The following is a 17,690-nucleotide window of genomic DNA, read 5'->3' on the forward strand; positions in this document are numbered from 1 at the left end:
TACAAAGTAGTATTCCGTCCATTCCACGTTCATCTAGACCGCCCCTTTCCTAAACATACAATATAATATTCCGTACACGTCTAGAATACAATCAACCACCTCGAATACCGATCTATTTACCCCCCTCCTCTAAAGTACCCAGTCCACTAAACAAGTAAAGTAAGAAGACAAGAAAAGAAGAGACCAGACTACTCCCTCACAGAGCAGAGTAAGTCAAACATACACAATCGAATCTCCCGCTCCCCATTCGTCACAAATTGTAGGATGAGTCCCACCAAACACAGACCAACTAAGCAGACTCAATCATCAACTGCTCCCCCTCATCCAACAAAGTCGTCACCTTAGCCAGATCGGAGATCATCTTGCGGCCGTGGCCCACCAGCAGCAGCTTCTCCGCGTTCGCCGGCAGACCCAGGTAGGTCGGCGGCTCGCGCTCGGGGAGCTTGTTGACCCAGTCGACGAAGTCGCGGATGCTGGTGCCGCCGGGCAACGTCAAACTGTCGCTGGGGCTGTCGCCAACTCCCGAAACGATCTTGTGCTCGTCCTCGAAGGCGGCCGGGGTGAGGAGGTTAGTCACCAGCGACTCCAGCTGCGCGAAGTCCCCTTGGTCGTCGACCTTGCCGCCGTACGTCTCCGTCACCAGGGTGCGGATCATCTCCCAGGGGAGCTTCTGCGGGGCGACGTTAGAGCGGCCCTGGGCCACGGTGTCGACCCAGTAGTCGATGATGTGCGCGGAGCATTCGTACTGTACGGGGTTAGTGTGTGAGCGAAAAGAAATACACGGCAACAAAACTTACATCGCTGTCGTTAAACTCCCAGAATCCCTTCCATCCCAAGTTCGGAGCATAGCGAAGTCGTTCTTGCACGACGGCATGCAAGAAGCACAGGAGCAGGTAGACACGGGCCTTCTCGACGGGCGCCTTGGAGGCGCGGGTAGACAACGAGGACAGAGAATCCTTCATGTTGGCCCGGACACCGGCGGGCTGCTCGTACATGAGAACGCGCGAGGCACGCAGCAGATTGACCGGGATCTTGGGACTGGATTCCATCGACAGGAAGAGTCGGAAATCCCTGTGCGGCTTGAGCGACTCCAGGCGTTTCTCCAGGCTCTGCAGCCAGGACGGCGCCAGGTGGACGTTCTTGACTTGGACCCAGGTGCCGGCCGCCGCGGCGTTGCTGATCGCTTTGTCGGCACTCTGCAGACCTTCGTTCGATCCCATGGCAATGTTTGCACAGGTAGCGTCCATCCGCTCGACAAGGGCGTCGACCTTGTAGCTCGCGTCGAAGCCAGGGCTCGAGCTCAGGGAAATTGGCGTGGTGGCGTTGACCTGCTCGACAATGTCCTTCAGATCCGTGCTTCCCTCGAATAGTTCCCGACCAAAGACTGCCTCAATGAAGCGCTCCGCAGTGGGAACAAATCTGTCCATGCGGCATAGCTTCACCAGCAACAGTGACCGAAGCAGCTTGTCCAGGTTCTGCATGTTGTCATCCCACACAGCAGGGATGAAGTTCTCCGCCAGCTCCTCGCCGAGGAACTGGTCCCACTGCTCAGGAGAAATGCCGGGGAAGGTTGACTTGAAGATTGACATGTTGGAGATCTTGTTGAGCACTTCAGCCTTGCGCTCAGTCGCTGTAGACAGATCCACGCCCTCCATTGACTCATCAAGGATCATATCGATCAGACTCTTGTCCATCGGGTAGGGCGCAGCCTGAGCAAGGAGCATAGCGAGTGTGATCCGGTCTTTCTGGATCAACCCAAGCGAGGTACGCTGATAGGTCGTAACGAACAGGTCCCGAAGGATGATCTGAACTCGCGCAGCATGGTCCTTCTCCTGAGCAAGACGCTTGTTCTGGTACAAGACGGAGTTGAAAATATCAACAAAGAACTGCAGAGAAAACTGGTAGAAATGGTTGATATGGTGAAGCTGCTCCAGGACGGCAAAAACAGCACTGCAAGAGCGAGCAATGATGCTGTAGTTGAGGGTGATGTTCTCGACTTCCGTCATGACGCCTTCGGTCTCCAGCATCTTCTTCGAAATCTCAGCCGCCTCCTTCTTCAATGTCTCGAGCGTTTCGATGACATTGTCATCGTCCAAGATATTGCCGCGAGACTCGTTCAGCGCTTGAAGAAGTCGCTTTTCGAGTTGACGAAGATGGATCTTGAATTCTCCCTGCAATTTGACCAGATCGGTACGCCGGGCATCGACGTCGGGGCGCTCAAACTTCAGGACCTCGTTCAGAGACTGCGTCTGCAAGCTGCTCTGCGTGACAGTAAAATTGACAAAGGTTGTTCGACTGCAAACATCCGGAGGGAACGAGGCAGACGGATCTCTTGTGGAGAGAAATAATTTGAACGAAGGAGAGAAATCAATCTCTTGCTTGCCAAGTTGGATAAGCACACGACCACCAGTCTTCTGGTACTCCTTATTGAGAACATGGTTCAGAATGGGGTCCAGATGCTCGGCATCCTGAATGAGAATGGGATTGCCGAAACGCAGAGCACTTTCCAATTGCTTGACAAAGGAGTCGTCCAAGAAGCTCGTAACGGTAAGTTTTCTATCCGTGCTTTCCTTCTCCAGGAACTCCGTAACACGACCAGACGGGTCAATGATGAGGGGATATCTGTTGTAGCGCTTGAGGATGATGGCGTTCTCCGTGCAAAGGTCATCAACGGGCAACGAGTGATCTTGCCAAGTGAGGCGCTCATCGGCGTTCGACAGGTACTCGGTGATGGGGTTGTGTGGCTTGAAGCCAATACCTGACTGCTGCAGCTGATTGACCCATTCGTCGATCATGGCTTTGCGGAACTGTTGATCGTAGAAACCAGCATAGGCAAGGAAGGCTGCTGCGATGAGCACATCACCAACCAGCGTGCTGATCTGCGTCTCGAACGATTTGCTTCCCTCCTCCCATCTAATGCGTTCCGACGAGAGACTGTCCAGCAAACGGACACTGCGGTCGACCTTGAATTGTACTCTTTCCATTTCTGCCTTGATAGCCTGAGTCTCGGAGATGAGTGCTGCGTATTCCTCCTTGTAGGTGGCGATACTGCTCTCAAGGTCTCTGATAGTCTTGTCGATGGTCTGGGCCTCAGCTTTGGTCTGAAGAGCTTGTTCCTCCAGCTGGTCGACTTCCTCACGGAGGGGTCCAACACGGTCCAAGATCTCGGAATAATTGACTTGTGCTTCGACCCATTGCACCAAAGGACCACAGGCCTTACTGGCGCGGTTCACTCTCTCGTAGGTGAAGTCCTCTTTGGAAAGGAATTCAGCTTGCATCTTCACCCTGAGTTGCTTCGTCATCTGCTTCTCATTGTCGTAGTTCACGATGCTTGCGATAAAATCATCTTTGCGGATGATTCCCTGAATGGTCTTCCAGCTATCGGGCCGATGGCCCAGTAGAGCGCAGACAGCTTCCAGAGCAAGCCGAACACTGGCAGGGGGATTGCCCATGGACCGGACTTCGGTCAAATGCTGACGCTTGATATTGCTGACACTCTTCTGAGCCTCCAAGACGGCCGGCTCGGCTCGAGCAAGGTCGTTCAGAACGACCTCTTTCCGGAGTGCAACCTCCTTCTCCTGCTTCTCCAAGGCTGCTTGTACTTCGAGAGAGACAGTCTTACGCTGCTCGGCCTCTCGTTGATCGGCAACCATACGCTGCAGCTTTTCATTGGCTTCCGTATCTTTCTTCTCTAGCTGCGTCTTCTTCTGCGCAAGACTGGCTCGAAGATCGCGAACCTTGTCGACCGTATCGCGCAACTTCTCAAGACCCACGTTCAAATGTCTTTGCTGCTCCTCGAGGTCCTCTCGCTTCTCATTGAAAAGCTTGACATATTGGGCGACGAAGTCGAGGTAGTGGCGAGGAGTCAGATACGTGGTCCGGTCTTGTTGCTTCTGCAGGCGCTGGTTGAATCTTTGTAGCGAGTAGTGAATGTACACCATAGAGTTGACAACAGCATCCCGATGAGATGCAGGTAGGCTGAGCTCGCGATAAGCAACAGGGATGCTATCAGGGGCAACAAAGTTGGGCTTGTCCAAGTCGACCGACTGCGTGAGCTCAGAACCAACTTGGAAGAGAGCCTGGTCCGACCAGTCGCCCATCCAGTTGAGAACGCATCTGTTGAACAGCGCGGGACTTGTTGCAGCCTTGGATGACAACCCTTCCTCTGGCGGATTCATGGTAAACACGACGTGAAGGTTCTTGACGATTTGCTGCGTGAACCACTTGTACAATTCTTCCTGGCTGTCGAGCAGGAGACCTTGACGCTGTGCGCCCTCCTTGCAAGCTGTCATCAGGGAGGAGAATTCATCACCTTCAAACAGACCCGGAACCTCGGCATTGGCAAGAAGAGTGTTCATACGTTCAAGGAATCCCGAGTCGAGGACGTTTGCTTCGTCCATGATGAAACAGATTTTTTCACCCCTGCAACCTGCGCGGCGAAGAACAGTCCGAAGGTCATCGTCGAAATCTTCGGAAGAGTACTTTCCATGCACCTTGATTTGGAATACCTTCAGACCATTCATCCAGGCTACAAAACGAGACAGCGTGGTCTTACCACTGCCGCTGACACCGATAAGAATGAGATGGCCCTGAGGCTGACGAAATACGCGGTCAATGCGCAAGGCATGCTCGAGGACATCATTGAACAGGACGAGAGGCACGTCAACTTCTTCCTCACAGAATGTCTTGAGGCGTGCCTTAACAAAGTCACGTAGGCGCTCCTGCTCAACTGGAACATAGTTCTTGGAGAGCCAGTTGGAGAACAAGATCGGGCCCTTCAATGCTTGCTCTTCGTCGATTGTGGGGAAGTTGTCAAGCGCAATACGGCGCACAGCGTCCGCAGTCCAGCTTCGTTCTTCCTCGGTAGTAAGTCGATCCTGGAAGAGACGCAATGCTTCGTGCGCCCAAATCCGAACGAGACCCTCGACAGAAAGTGTTTCAAGCGGTTTAATAGCTTCGTAAACACCACGAACCCATCTGGTAAGTTCACGCGGCGAGTAAACGTAGTGGGGTTGGATTTGAGGCGTGAACCTGGTCTGCGACTCCAGGTAGAATCGAACCATGGCCTTTGTGAGTGATTCGGAGTATCCGCGCAACAAAGGAAGAATCTTGAGGATTGCAGAGTTGAAGGTTCCATAAATCTGCATGAGGGAGATCTCTCCCGGGTAATCGACCATGATAAGAGGAGCGTGACGCAAGAAACGTTCGGCCATGGGGGTACGTCCTGCATCGGTGGGAGGGTTACAAGCGCCGACAAACTGAATGCGATCGAGAGTGACCCATGTTTTGTCTGAGGTCCTCCAGAAGCCATTTTGCTCCACAAGCTGGCGAAGGAAGGAGATTGCCCGCTGGGTTCCATATCTGTCGGGAGCAGGCAAGTTGATCTCATCACAGAAGATGACCAGCCAGCGGCCAATCTGGTTTGGAGACATGACAACACCGTTAAGAGTCTTCTTATACTCACAGTACTGCTCAAAGGTCTTGATCAAGAGATCAGGAGTAGTGGCGCTAGAGAAGTTGAGGCCGACAACCTCCATATTCGGCAGCTTTCGAAGGGCAGCGAACAGTGTCATGGTTTTACCAGAACCTGGAGGACCACACAGCAACAAAGGCTTGTGCTCCGCGAGCCAGGAGTACAGAACGTCTTCATGGCGAACAGTATCCACAGTAGGAATGACCACATCAGTTTGAGTGATGGAATGCGTGTTGATCTCCACGGAGGGCACTTGTGATTGCCAGCTTGTCCACTCAGCCTTGGGCAGAGTAATATCAAAGTCGATGATAGACGACGTTCCATCAGGTGGAAGATCAGTTGTCGTCAACGCAGACACAAATTGACCAAAGGCTTTGCGGTCTGCCAGGGGGCAGTCACCTGTGAAAGACCACACAAGGGCAAGGAGAAGCTTCTTCGAAATGTAGGCTTCGATCTGCTCAGAGTCCAAGGGGAAATCAACGTGTTGGATATTGTACTCGAGAATGTTGCGACAGGCCTTGTTGAGAAGACTAAACAGAGTGTTCAGTGCACGGATACTGGTAAACTCCATGATGTGATTGTAGTTCTTAGCTTCGTCGAGAGACTTCAAGACAAGCTCATCAGTCTGCAGCAGATGTTTGAGAATATTGGAAAGCATCTCCTGGGCATCCTGAGTTTTGATGGCAGCTTGGCCCGCGGGAGCACTGTCATCGTCCAGATCCTCGAAGGTTCGGGTCCTGAGCGACTCGACATAGTTCGAGATCATCATGGAAGGAGTAACCGTGTCGTCGTTGAACCAGACCATACCGCAACGACTGACCGTCGCCAGAGTCGCGTACTTCAAGCTTTCGACTTCAAACATGATACGAACGTTGGGTGGCAGGTTGAGACGCTCTCCGTTCGGAAGTGTCAGGAGCTTGTTGTCATCCAAGACACTGTTCAAGTTCTCTACCCATTCCGGATCGACATCACCATCGAAAACAATCCAGTGACGCTTCGCGTCTTCACCTCGAAGGTTGTCTACGATCTTTCTGAGGATACCAGTGAAGAGACCGTCGGTCCATTCTCTAGTCGTCGGATCCAAGCTACCATATAGTGCCTCCTTGGACATGACCTTGGAGTCAATAATGTGAGAAACGCTCTCGACATTTTCGATGCGCTGAAGAGCCTGCAGCAGAATCTTCCATGCAGCAGATTTACCGGACCCCGACTTACCCACCATCATCACACCGTGATGAATACTCTGGATCTGGAAGAGCTGCAGGGCCTTTGTAATCCACATCTCGCTGTCGACATAGTGTTGCTCGTTGGCGATTTCACGAACGGCTGCAGTGAGCTTTTCATAGTTGGCAGGCACGTATTCGACTCCTGCGAAGTCTTGCCTTTGGATATCCAGCATTCTATCGACATCCTCACGAACCAGCTTCGGGGCAATCGTTTCGCGCAGACTCTGGACAATGATCTGCGGCTCAATGATCTCATCAGGTCCCAGATCACCACCCGAGTTGGCTATTCTGGTACGCTTGAGACCTCCTGAACTGACCAAGACACTCTTGAGGGCACGAAGACCGAAATCGTAGTGAGCCTGCTTGGACAACTGCGAGGAACAGTGGTCGAAGAAGGGAACGGTCTGTTTCGACAGACGCTTGGCTTGCTTGAAGCCCTGAGAGAAAAGCATCACCTCCGTGATCAATTCCTTGTCTGGCTTGGACATAGCCACGCTCCGGAAGAGTTTCTTCAAGTTGTCTGGGAGGTTGGAACGTCCCGCATATCCAGGGTTCATGGTGATGAAGATACCAGTGTTGGGGTTGACGGAGAGACGTCTACCGACCAGCTCTATTTGGGCCTTTTCGTCATCTTCACCTGTCCGAAGACCGATCTGGATATTCTGAATCTGCTGAGACACGGCCGACAGGATTCTCTCTTCGAGACGGTTGAACTCGTCAAAACAACCCCAGGCACCGACCTGACAGATACCCAGGAAGATGCGGCCCATGGCCTGGAAATCGAAAGTGTCGTCACAGCAGAAAACGAGAGTGAATCTTCCGAGCTGGAGGCCAAGTGCTTTAACTGACTCAGTCTTTCCGGTACCGGCGGGACCATAAGGAGAACCTCCCAGTCTTTGACACAGAGCCTGGGTGAGGGTGAGGAAACAACGATCGGTAAGAGGAGTGCGAACAAGCCGTTCAGGAACACCCAGATATTCGAAACCATAGTTCAGCTTAGCATTAGCCATGTGAACATACAATCTCTGGAGGAAGTCTCCTTCAGGATGGTAGACGTAGCGCATCTGAAGGAGCCACAAGTAGTGAGTCGGTGTGGAAGCATTCATGGAGATGAGTTTAGAGATGACATCTCGCTGGTGGACGAATTCCGTGATCATGTGCTCACACTTCTTTCTGGTGATTCCATCCAACTCGCCAAGGACCGTGGCGGCCAACAGCTCCAATACTCGGACTTGAGACTCAAACAATGCGGGAAGATTGCTTCCGCCGCTCTCCAAGGATCTCTGAACAGCACCGGTCCACACAACCTGACTGGCAAGAACCACGATTTGTGCGGGATAGTTGGCCAGGAAATCATTAAAGGCAGTGTGATCAACTTCTGGGGCATTGTAGAGCGGTTCAAATTGTTCCACCGCTTCCGCCAGAAGCTCGGCAAGGGTCAGCTTCATGTTGCTCTCAATAGCACTGAGCCAGTCGTTGATCCGAGGCGTCTTGACCAGGTTGATCTCCTTCTTGAGTCGAACCTCCTCACCTTCCTTGGAGGTAAAGCCAATGATGTTGTTATCATCGTCCATCAGAACACCCGAGAGACCAGCGAACATCTTCTTGAAGTGTTTTGCGACGCGGAAAACGTCGTTGGAGTTACCAATGATCTCAAGCAGATCCTCATCACCAACGAAGTAGAAACGAGGAAAGGACACACGCTCCCGCTCGAGATACTCTCCCAGAGCCTTTTGGATCTTGTTCAGCAGCTCGGCCAAACGCTCGAGAGACTTTTGTACTCCATTGATAGCGAGTACATCCAGCACGAAGGGCGACTTGTAGACCTTCTTCATGACGGCGAAGAATTCAGAGTTGATGTTCTGGAAGCGACTAGATTCAAGTGGCAGCAGGTGCTTGATATCTGCATTACCAGTAAAAACTCCTTCAAGGTAAACCCACTGTCTCTGAACATCAATCCAGACGTCAAAAAGAACATGAACTCTGTTAAGCTTGTCCTCCCAAGAGGAAGCTTCCTCCTCAAATTCCTTGTAGTAAGGAGAATGCTTCATTGCCTGGAGAGAGTTCAAATTCTCGCTACATTTGGCAAACAAGTCGTCGAAGCCACGAATGAGACGGCATTTGTTCTGATAGTTGACAAGGTCGAGGGAGTAGTTCTGCCATGTTTCACGGACCGACTTCAGGAACTCTTCGAGGGCCATCTCACCCTGTGCTTGGGCAATGATATTACGGATTATTGTCTCGCTAACCGCAAGCTGAAGATCCCAAACATCTCCGAGGGTCAGGGAAACGAGTGAGAACCTCTTGCCGGGTTTCAATGCCTTGTAGATCTTGTGCCAATGTCTCTCGCGAACGGCCTCAGATTTCATGTCCGAGAGCAAGGGGTTCACTTTGAGAAGCTGGCGAAGCACATTCTGGATGTGTTCGAAGGCTGCGTATTGGCGCATGCGACTAGGCATCTCCTTTGTCATCTTGATCAATCCATCAATGGATTGACGAAGTTTTCTCGGTTGAACACTAGTCCAGAGCATGTCCCTCAGGTCGTTAAGGCTCTTCCAGATGGTCGACAGAGCTGCCCAGACAGACATGAAATCTTGCACCTCTTCCAAAATGGCGGGTAACGCAGACTCTACGCCCGCTGGAAGGTCGAGAGCCTCCTTCGCTTTCGAAACCATCTCATACTCGGACTGCAGAGACTCCAGACGAGACTGGAACGAGCTCAGTGTGCGAGACGCTTCTTCGGGCGGAATTGTACCGGACACGGGCTTCTCTTCGTTCCACTGGCTGATGACTTCCGTGATCTTGTCGCCAATGACCTTGTCTTCGGCCGCAATCTTCGCACGCAGTCCTTCGGTTTGGTCCTGGACGATCTTGCTCTTCCGCGCAAGGAGCTCGTTCAAGGCTGCCCATTCGCCATCAACGTTTTCAACGTGAAGCCAATCGCTGGGGAACTGATAGCGCTGACGAGCAAGTGTAGCTTGGCCTTGACGGAAAAGATCGACCTCTGGTTCCCAAACCTTGGCTTTGCGCTTGCACTGCTGAACAATTGTAATGAAAGAGACAGCGTGGGCCGTAGAGGCTGCCTCCAAAGTTTGTCCTTCCAGGTCCCTGCGAGCAGCAGCGATCTCAGAATGAATCTCCCTCATTCGGCCTCCAAGCTTAGATCCAAACTTGAGCAGGATCTCATGCTGCCATTGATCATACTTGGAATTCACTCGCGTCTGGACTTGTTCGTAGTCAATCTTAATGTTGCCAAATGACCGGCTCACTTCCGAGGTATCGAAGGTAGCACGGCTCTTTCGAATCTCTTGGAGGAGTTGCAACCATTGAGACAGGTCATCACCAAGGATGTCATAGACTTGTTCTGACTGCAAGTCCCAGAGGGACTGGAATTGCAGCCATTTTTCCACGTACGCCGAAACATCCTTCAGTCTCGACTCAATAGCATTGTAGACCTGGTTCAATTCATTGGTGCAGTGTTGGGGAAGAGTAGCGAAGCATGCCTCAGAGAGCTGAATCTTCTGCACATCGATTGAAATCTGGTATCTAGACGACTTAATCTTCTCAAGATTGCAGATGACACCAAGCCAGTTGTCAAAATGAGCGAACCAGCTGGCGCGGGCATACTGCAGAGGTGGGTCAAGGTGGAGAACCTGGTTGCGCATGGAGATCTCGTGTACGAGGCCGGGGAACTCGATGCTGTACAAAGAAGCTTCGTTCTCACCGGTCTGTACTCTACTGGAGATTTGCATGGTGTGATGACTGTCCGTTGCGTCCTGGAAAGAGAGAATCCATTCGCGTATGGCGCGATGAAGGCGCTCGCGCAGAATCAATTCAATCTTGTGGTTCAGGTTGGCGACCCAGTATCCCAGGTTCACATAGTTCTCTAAGTTCAGCTTGTCGACTGCGACCTGAATAGCATCTAGGCGTTGTCTAAACGCAGTAGCATCATAAGGGCAGGTCTTCAGCTCATGAATTGCCTTCTGGATAATTTCATTGATCGAAGCCAGGACCGCTGTCTTGGACTGAAGTACGGATGCTGATCCAGCGAACTCACGGACGAACTGAACATGCTTGCTTTCTCCCCTGGTTGGGATGGCCGTCTCAATGGCTCCGTTAGCCAACGCAGACTGTTTAACATGGAGCTCATATGAGTGGACAAACGATTCCCATCGTAGGGGAACACCCTTGATGATCATGGTTTGAGCGTCGTTCACGTATCCATTCAACAGGATTGCAACATCGGTCATGGTCATAATCGAGCGATTTGTTTGTAGCAGGGTGCGGACACTCTCCATCAGGCTGATGGCATATGGGTAGACGCGCTTGGCTTCTTTGGAAATGTTGCTGACCGCATGGGGAACTTGGAAATTAAGCCAGATAAGGTTTCTTACTTCCTTAAACAAGGCAATGATCTGGGCATCAAAATTGACAGTAAGTTCCAGCGTGTTTCCAGCAGCACGGTTGCGCACAATGTTGAACAGGCGGCCGGAAATGGTGATGTGCCGCCGTTGTACATCGTGGAGCCAAGACTCAAAGACCGGGCGCGTATCCAGTTTCTTGCGGAACAGATTACTCTCAGCCTGGAGCTTCTGCCCCTCAGAATGAAGGTGCCAATCTTCTCCAAGCACGTTCTCAACTTTGCGCATGTATCCGTCTAATTGACGCTCAATCTGCCGCGCCCAAACAATGGCACCGGCAACAGGGGGCATATCGCGCAATTGCGCCATTGCATGTGCTTCTGAGTGACCATATTGTTGCTTGAAACGCTCATGCAAGGATGAGATATCTTGCTTGACGTTTTCAATGAGTTGAGTCTGGTACTCGCCGATAGCACCCCGGATTTTAGGGCGGACGAGAAGAGCATTAAATTTGGAGAAGACACGGAACATCTCATTGGCGTTCTTTGCAGTTGCCAGACGGTCTCGAAGACGGGCTATGATAGAGTTCTCGACACGGGACGTACGCTCATTGTAAGCGATCTCTTCTTTAATCCACTGCTGGGTGCCAGAAGGAGAGACATCCAACACGTCAACATTCTTCAGGGCTGCGTAAGCTTGAGCGACTTCTTCAACAGCGTCAACGTCGCCAATCTCCTCGACAATGACGGCTCCATCAGAACCAGCTCCGGCAACCGCATCCCCAGCAGAAGTTGTCTTTGGACCGAGGACGTTCACGATTGTACGTTGAAGCTGCTCATGATTGACTCTGAAGGTATTAATATACTTCAATCGTTCTTGGGTCTTCTCGTGGCGCGCGGCGATCTTGATCGGAATGAACTTCTCATTGCGGCGTCGAGTAGACTCACGAGCGACATTGGTGAACTCTTTCAAATTTTCATCCCAGGTTCGCCAGATGGCGCCGGCTGTCTTCATCAACGATCGGAACTCACGGTAATCGAGATGGAGGATAGTAGGGCCGTGTAGAAGGGAATGGATCACGTTGTCAAGGTCTCCAGAGATAGCTTCCACCAAGGAAAGTGCGCGCTTAATGGGATAGGGGCAGATCTTCAACTTCTTGTTCAGATGGTTGAAGATCAAGTTCAGGGATTCCTGGACTTTCTGCAACGTGGTTGCAGACAGCAACTCATCCAGGGGAAAGTCCCGCATAAGCTGGTTGTATTTCTGAACCAAATCGGTTGCCTCGCGCAAGCCCGTGTCCGCGACGAAGCTGAGAGTCGCTTGATAACGTTTCGCATGGCGCAAGATGTCCATCGTCAACTGAACGCCGTCGCCGCGCAGTTGAGCTTCGATACCTTCGAGAGCAGTTTCCATTGACAGCCAGAAGCTGATCTCTTGAGCTGCGGACCCGCTATCGGCATCACGAGACATCTTGGTGATGGTCTGAATCGACCGAATCCAGCCGTTGACGTTGTTCTGGATACTGTTGATGAAAGCGCTGCTCTCCAGTATCGTCGGGCTGATCAGCTCCACCGACGGCCTGACTCCGCGCTTTTCTGCCTCGAGCAGCGCCCCCTGGACCACCTCATGAAGCGGCAGATTCAAGGCGGGGATCTCGACATTCTGCTGTAAATGCTGAAACGCGAGTTCCAGCTCCGCGAATTTCTTCTTGGTGCCAGGGACCCCAGTCTTCACCTCCGTATCCGTCCGGGGCTTTGCTCCACTAGCGACGTCCTGGGTGCGGCTATGAGCTTCGAAGTAAGGGCTGAGCGCGTGGCGAAGCAGCAGGTGTAGGATCTCGTAGGGTGAAAGGGCGTTGCTCTGCTGAGTCGGATCGGTACTCAAGGAAGCGACACCCGGAAGGTTGAGCACCTGGATCTGCGACGAGATGGGGAGCGAGGGATCGATGGCCGAGGGCCGCTTGATGAAGGCGACGGAGGCGACGGTTGTCGGGGCGGACGAGATTTCTGCGGCGAGGCTGTACACGTACTGGCTTGACGATTCTGCGCAATTTGAAGATAATGGATTAGCTGGAATTGATCGCAAAAGCAGCATGGTGTCTGTCCCAGGAGGAGTAGGTACCCTCGTCAACGTCGGCCCCGTTGGCCTCTCCAGCGGCCACCAGGTCCTTCTGCACATAGAGAGCGACCTGCGACTCTGAGGCAAACCGGGTGCAGCGCTGCACAGTCTCATTGTATTTGGCCTCGGATAGCAAGCTGCCGGTGCTTTCCAGCTCGGTTCTCAGAGCGCCGAGAGTCACCTCCAACACACCGATCAAATACTGAATGACAGCACTTGGATCCACCAAAGCTGTCGTCTGCGCCGATGGCGGGGCCCCGTTTGAGACCTCCGCACTGGCAACCTCCATATCTGTAACGCCTTATGTACAACGATGCGCGAATGTCATAGAGTTTGTAGGATGGGTTTCGTTCTTGTTGTTAGATTCGGGAGAAAGAGGAGCCGGGGGGGGGGGGGGGGGGGGGGAGCGGGAGAAGATGCGGATTTGTTGACACCAGAAAGTCGCGGTATCGGTTCGGGTGCGCGGAATCAAACTAAGCTCTAGGTATAACTAGCCGGAACTTAGAATACCATGGCAGAAAAGAGAGCGATCGAATGAATGAAGCGAGCTGAAAGTGAGGAAATGAAATGAGAAGCTGTATGTTCAGGGGTTCATAAAAGGGCTTTGTAGGTAGTATGATAACACCAAAGATCTTCCGATCGGGCTTTCAGTTTATTGTGGTTCCAGGCACTTTTTTTCCCAACCAGCGGACGCGGGTTGGAGAACAACAGACCGTCAGTCAGTCAGTCAGGGGGCATGCCTGCCACCTTCCCTGTTTAAGACTAGCCGCTCCGTGCCCCAGCTCTTGCCTACCACGGATCTGCACGCCCAGTCTAGACTGCCTACGGAGTACACCACCACATCTATAATCATAGATCTTGACAGCCACATCAACTCTTCATTCAACATTTTGTCGACTGATTTGACTTCATAAAGCACATCATTCCTCATATCGCTGTCCCGATTTCCTGGTCCGCCGCATCACACACCTCCCGACAATCGCAATTATATTTCTTGCGGAACTCCAACCGCGTCATTCCCCCCAGAGCCGCCAATGCCCTCTCGCTGGCCTTGACTTTGGCGTAGCGACTAGACGACGACATACCCTCGGCAATGACCACATCATGCACAAAGACTGCTGCCAGCACACTTGCTTGAGTCCCGTCGGCGCCGGGCAGCTCTCCAGCTTTCAGGCAGTAGTTCAAACAACCATACTCATTTCCGAGTCGGTTATGGAGGAACGTCTAGCCGAGGTCAGTCATCACCTCAAATTAACAAGCAAGGAAGTGGCTCCTACGGTTGGATGCTTGTTAGCAAATGTGTCGTAGATGGCCATGTCCTCGAAATAGGGCTGGATAAAGCGACGGAAGAAGTCTTCAATCACCTCGAAGTCAAAGCTCGAGTCAACGAAGATGGCTCCCAAGTAGGCCTCCACCATATCCGGCAAGCACTAGACAGTCAAATTAGCCTGGTTCGGTACATCTGGATCAGACATCTCCCTACCTTCGGAGGATCGTTAGCATCAACCCAGTAATCTACTGCACCTTTGCTATCACTCTCCGCAATCTGAATTGCTTGCGCATAAAGAGTGATTTGTGACTGTAAAGGGTTGCTAAAATGTTTCAAGTGCGTGTGAAGGCCCAGCTTAACCGCTAAGGCACCGAGGTACTTGTTAGACACCATCGCCATCTGCAGCTCAATTGTCAATAATGTTCTTGCCAGTTCCATGGCGGTCAGTCGCCTACCTTGTGCTCGGTGAGCCATTGAGGATCTCGATCTGGGAAACGGTGGAATATATTCTCGACACAGACCATGTCAAGCAAAGCGTCTCCAAGAAACTCCAGTCGCTGGTAGCAGGGAACCTTAGCCCAAGCGGAGGGCAGGGAAGGGTGTGTGAACGCGGATCGCAAGAGCCGGGGATACTTGAAACTGTAACCGAGCTTCTCCTCGACCTGTCGGGCCAAATCAAGCTCGAAACCATCAGGGGTCTGGACTTGATATCTAGGCATGCTGTATAGACTCTGGTAAGCCCTCCAGGAGGTAACTTTGTGGCTCGCATCGTCTACTAGAGCAGTCACTGCTTTTACTGCCATGTCAAATCGATGCCGGGGTCCCCCGGTGAGCAGAGATGCTCCGATCAACGCCTCACAGACATCGGCGATGGTCTTCTCTCCGAGTGCATGTTTACTTTCCGAGCTCATCTGCTTGCTGTGGTTCTTTCCCCGCAAGAGGCTCAAGCCATCAGGATACCATGTGTGTCTTTAGTAGTTGTTAGTGAATTATGTCCATCTAATATGTCTAGGGGCTTCATACCGAGAGAAACCTTGAGTCCTAATATACTTGTAGAGTTCCTTCTGTACCGCAGTGTTGAATAAGTTCCTGTTACAGACAAGACACATTCGGCTGACATGGTAGTCGAATTCGTCATCGTCTGGGTTTTGTGAGAAAAGAGCAATGGAGGTAGCCATCTTGAGAAAGCAGTCCCCAAGAAACTCGAGGCGCTCGTAGTTTTTCCCCATACCCCGTTGCACGTGAAGTTGCTGGGCTCGATGCTCCTCTGTGTTATCAGAATCCTTGGTTAAAGCCTCGAGTGCAAACTCAAGCTTGATCGTAAGATCCAACCCGGCGCAAGTTTCCAGGGTTATCAGATACGAGTTCATCCTGGATATAATGGCAGGAAAAGCCAGACATGAGGCTGCTACAGAAGCAGGAATCTTGTTATGGTCAGTTCAGAAAGCAGCTGAGAACGGGGCAGAAGAAATCACGAACAGCAGAAATCTTAAGTGGCTCTACGCAAATATAACACCTCGTTTCGACGTCTCTTTCTGCGTCCGTCATTTTATCCAACAGGTTTCTGCGAAGGCGAACTAACTCCGCTTTCAAGACAGGCTGGTTCCAATCGCAACCCGAGAGGAATTTGGCACGCGAGTTCTTCGAAAGACTAGTGCTGTAATTCATGATATCGTTCATGTACCTGCGCCGTGCCACGAAAGGAGGTGGGGGATCTGAGGGGTGTAGAGATTTCTCAACCGCAAGAGTGAAGTATCTGCACGCTCCGTTCCAGTTATCGAAGACCAGGCGATCGAGCAGATAATTGGAATTTGCGTTGCTTGGAACCGGCAAAGTCTCGTTCTTATACATATGGATCACGGTCTTCCAATCAATCAAGTCCCTGGGGTTGGTGTCTCGATCTGGAATTACTTGTATATGTGTCGGTCCTAGCCAATATGTCATCCTCTCGGGTTGGTAATCATAGGTCTTGTGAAAGATATCACCGAACACTCGAAGGAAAAATGTCGTCAAATATTGCAGCTCCATCTTTGAGATTCTTAGCTGTTCTTTCAAAGGAACCAGATGCACAATCGTCTCTATATCCTCATCGAGATAGATGGGAAATGCTGGAAACTCGGGAAGGGGGTTCCTAGTTAGCAACAAGAGACTTGCATGTTGTCTTGTCAGCGGACCAGAAGGTTTCAACAGGACTACAGTGATGTAAAGACTACTTGGACGCTCGCCTCTTTTGTCTTCCCAGAATGACGGTTTGACTATCATGTCGTACTGGCTAGTCTGCTTGGAGGTTATGGCAAGCTTGGCATTCCTCATCGCAGGCAAGCGACGGTGGAACATTGACTTGAAGTGATTGTCGAGCAACCCAGCTTTGCGTAGCCGTATGCAGGTATCAAATGCTGCAGACTGCATTGCTCTCGATTTTCGGATCTCCGGGCTCCCAGTGAGCCCTACCACTGGCGACTTCTCAGGCAGAATAACCTCGCAAACAAAGGCATTGTTGACAGGAAGTACCACATAGTGCACTTTCGCGTCTTGCTCTTTCTCATATTGCTTGAATGGTTGCTACGTCAGCACAATGACATTCTATCACATGGATCGCATTTACCAGAGAGCTAGCATAGCGAGCGAGTATGGCAATGGCGGAGTGATAGGTCAACTTGGCACCAGATGCTTGGATGGTGAAAGTCCGCTTGCCGGCTTCTTTCTCCAAAACCTTTTCTAGGTCATCGTTTCCATGCAACAATCTGTTCTCAGGCAGAGCTTCGCAGAATTGTTGCATTATGCTCTGTATCAGATTAGCCCGGCTCTTGTAAGCACGATGTAAACCTACCTCGGCATCTCGAACCTCCGACAGTCGGCCCTGGTGCTGCGGATTGTATTTTTCGACCATAATTGCATACTGTGAATGACATAAGCGTTGACCTCGGCGGATCGGGAGTCATCTCTCATACCGTTGACCTGTAGTGTCGGGCACGGCCACGGCTCTGCACGTACTGAATGAGTGTCTGATAAAGATCGAACCTATGCTATAAGTCAGACGCTCTCAATGGTGGATGTGTAGTTCTGAATACCTAACAACGAGGTTGCAGTCCGGGATATCGAGACCTTCTTCAGCTACCGAGGTAGCGAACTTATCTAGTCAGCATTATTGTTTCTGTATGCAGGATCATCACATACCAGGCAGTTGATTTCTCCTTCTCTGAACTTGATCAGGTTAAGGAATTGCTGACGAAAGGTTATGC

At 51.6% G+C, this 17,690-nt stretch overlaps 1 protein-coding gene across 1 annotated transcript; it reads right to left on the minus strand.

Annotated features, from left to right (window-relative positions):
• Positions 1–14: 14 nt before the first annotated feature.
• On the minus strand, positions 15–15,946 carry BO95DRAFT_483143 (dynein heavy chain). Its single transcript, XM_025590280.1, has 10 exons — positions 15,928–15,946; positions 15,472–15,872; positions 14,904–15,417; positions 14,662–14,847; positions 14,456–14,608; positions 14,148–14,402; positions 13,972–13,996; positions 13,182–13,469; positions 798–13,159; positions 15–745 (listed from the first exon to the last, which is right to left on the minus strand). Exons 2-10 carry the CDS (start codon positions 15,816–15,818, stop codon positions 290–292), a joined length of 14,586 nt encoding a protein of 4,861 aa, XP_025440949.1. The 5' UTR covers positions 15,819–15,872; positions 15,928–15,946; the 3' UTR covers positions 15–289.
• Between the last annotated feature and the right edge of the window lie 1,744 nt (positions 15,947–17,690).

Source organism: Aspergillus brunneoviolaceus (genome assembly GCF_003184695.1).
Source record: "Aspergillus brunneoviolaceus CBS 621.78 unplaced genomic scaffold BO95scaffold_44, whole genome shotgun sequence".
NCBI lineage: Eukaryota > Fungi > Ascomycota > Eurotiomycetes > Eurotiales > Aspergillaceae > Aspergillus > Aspergillus brunneoviolaceus.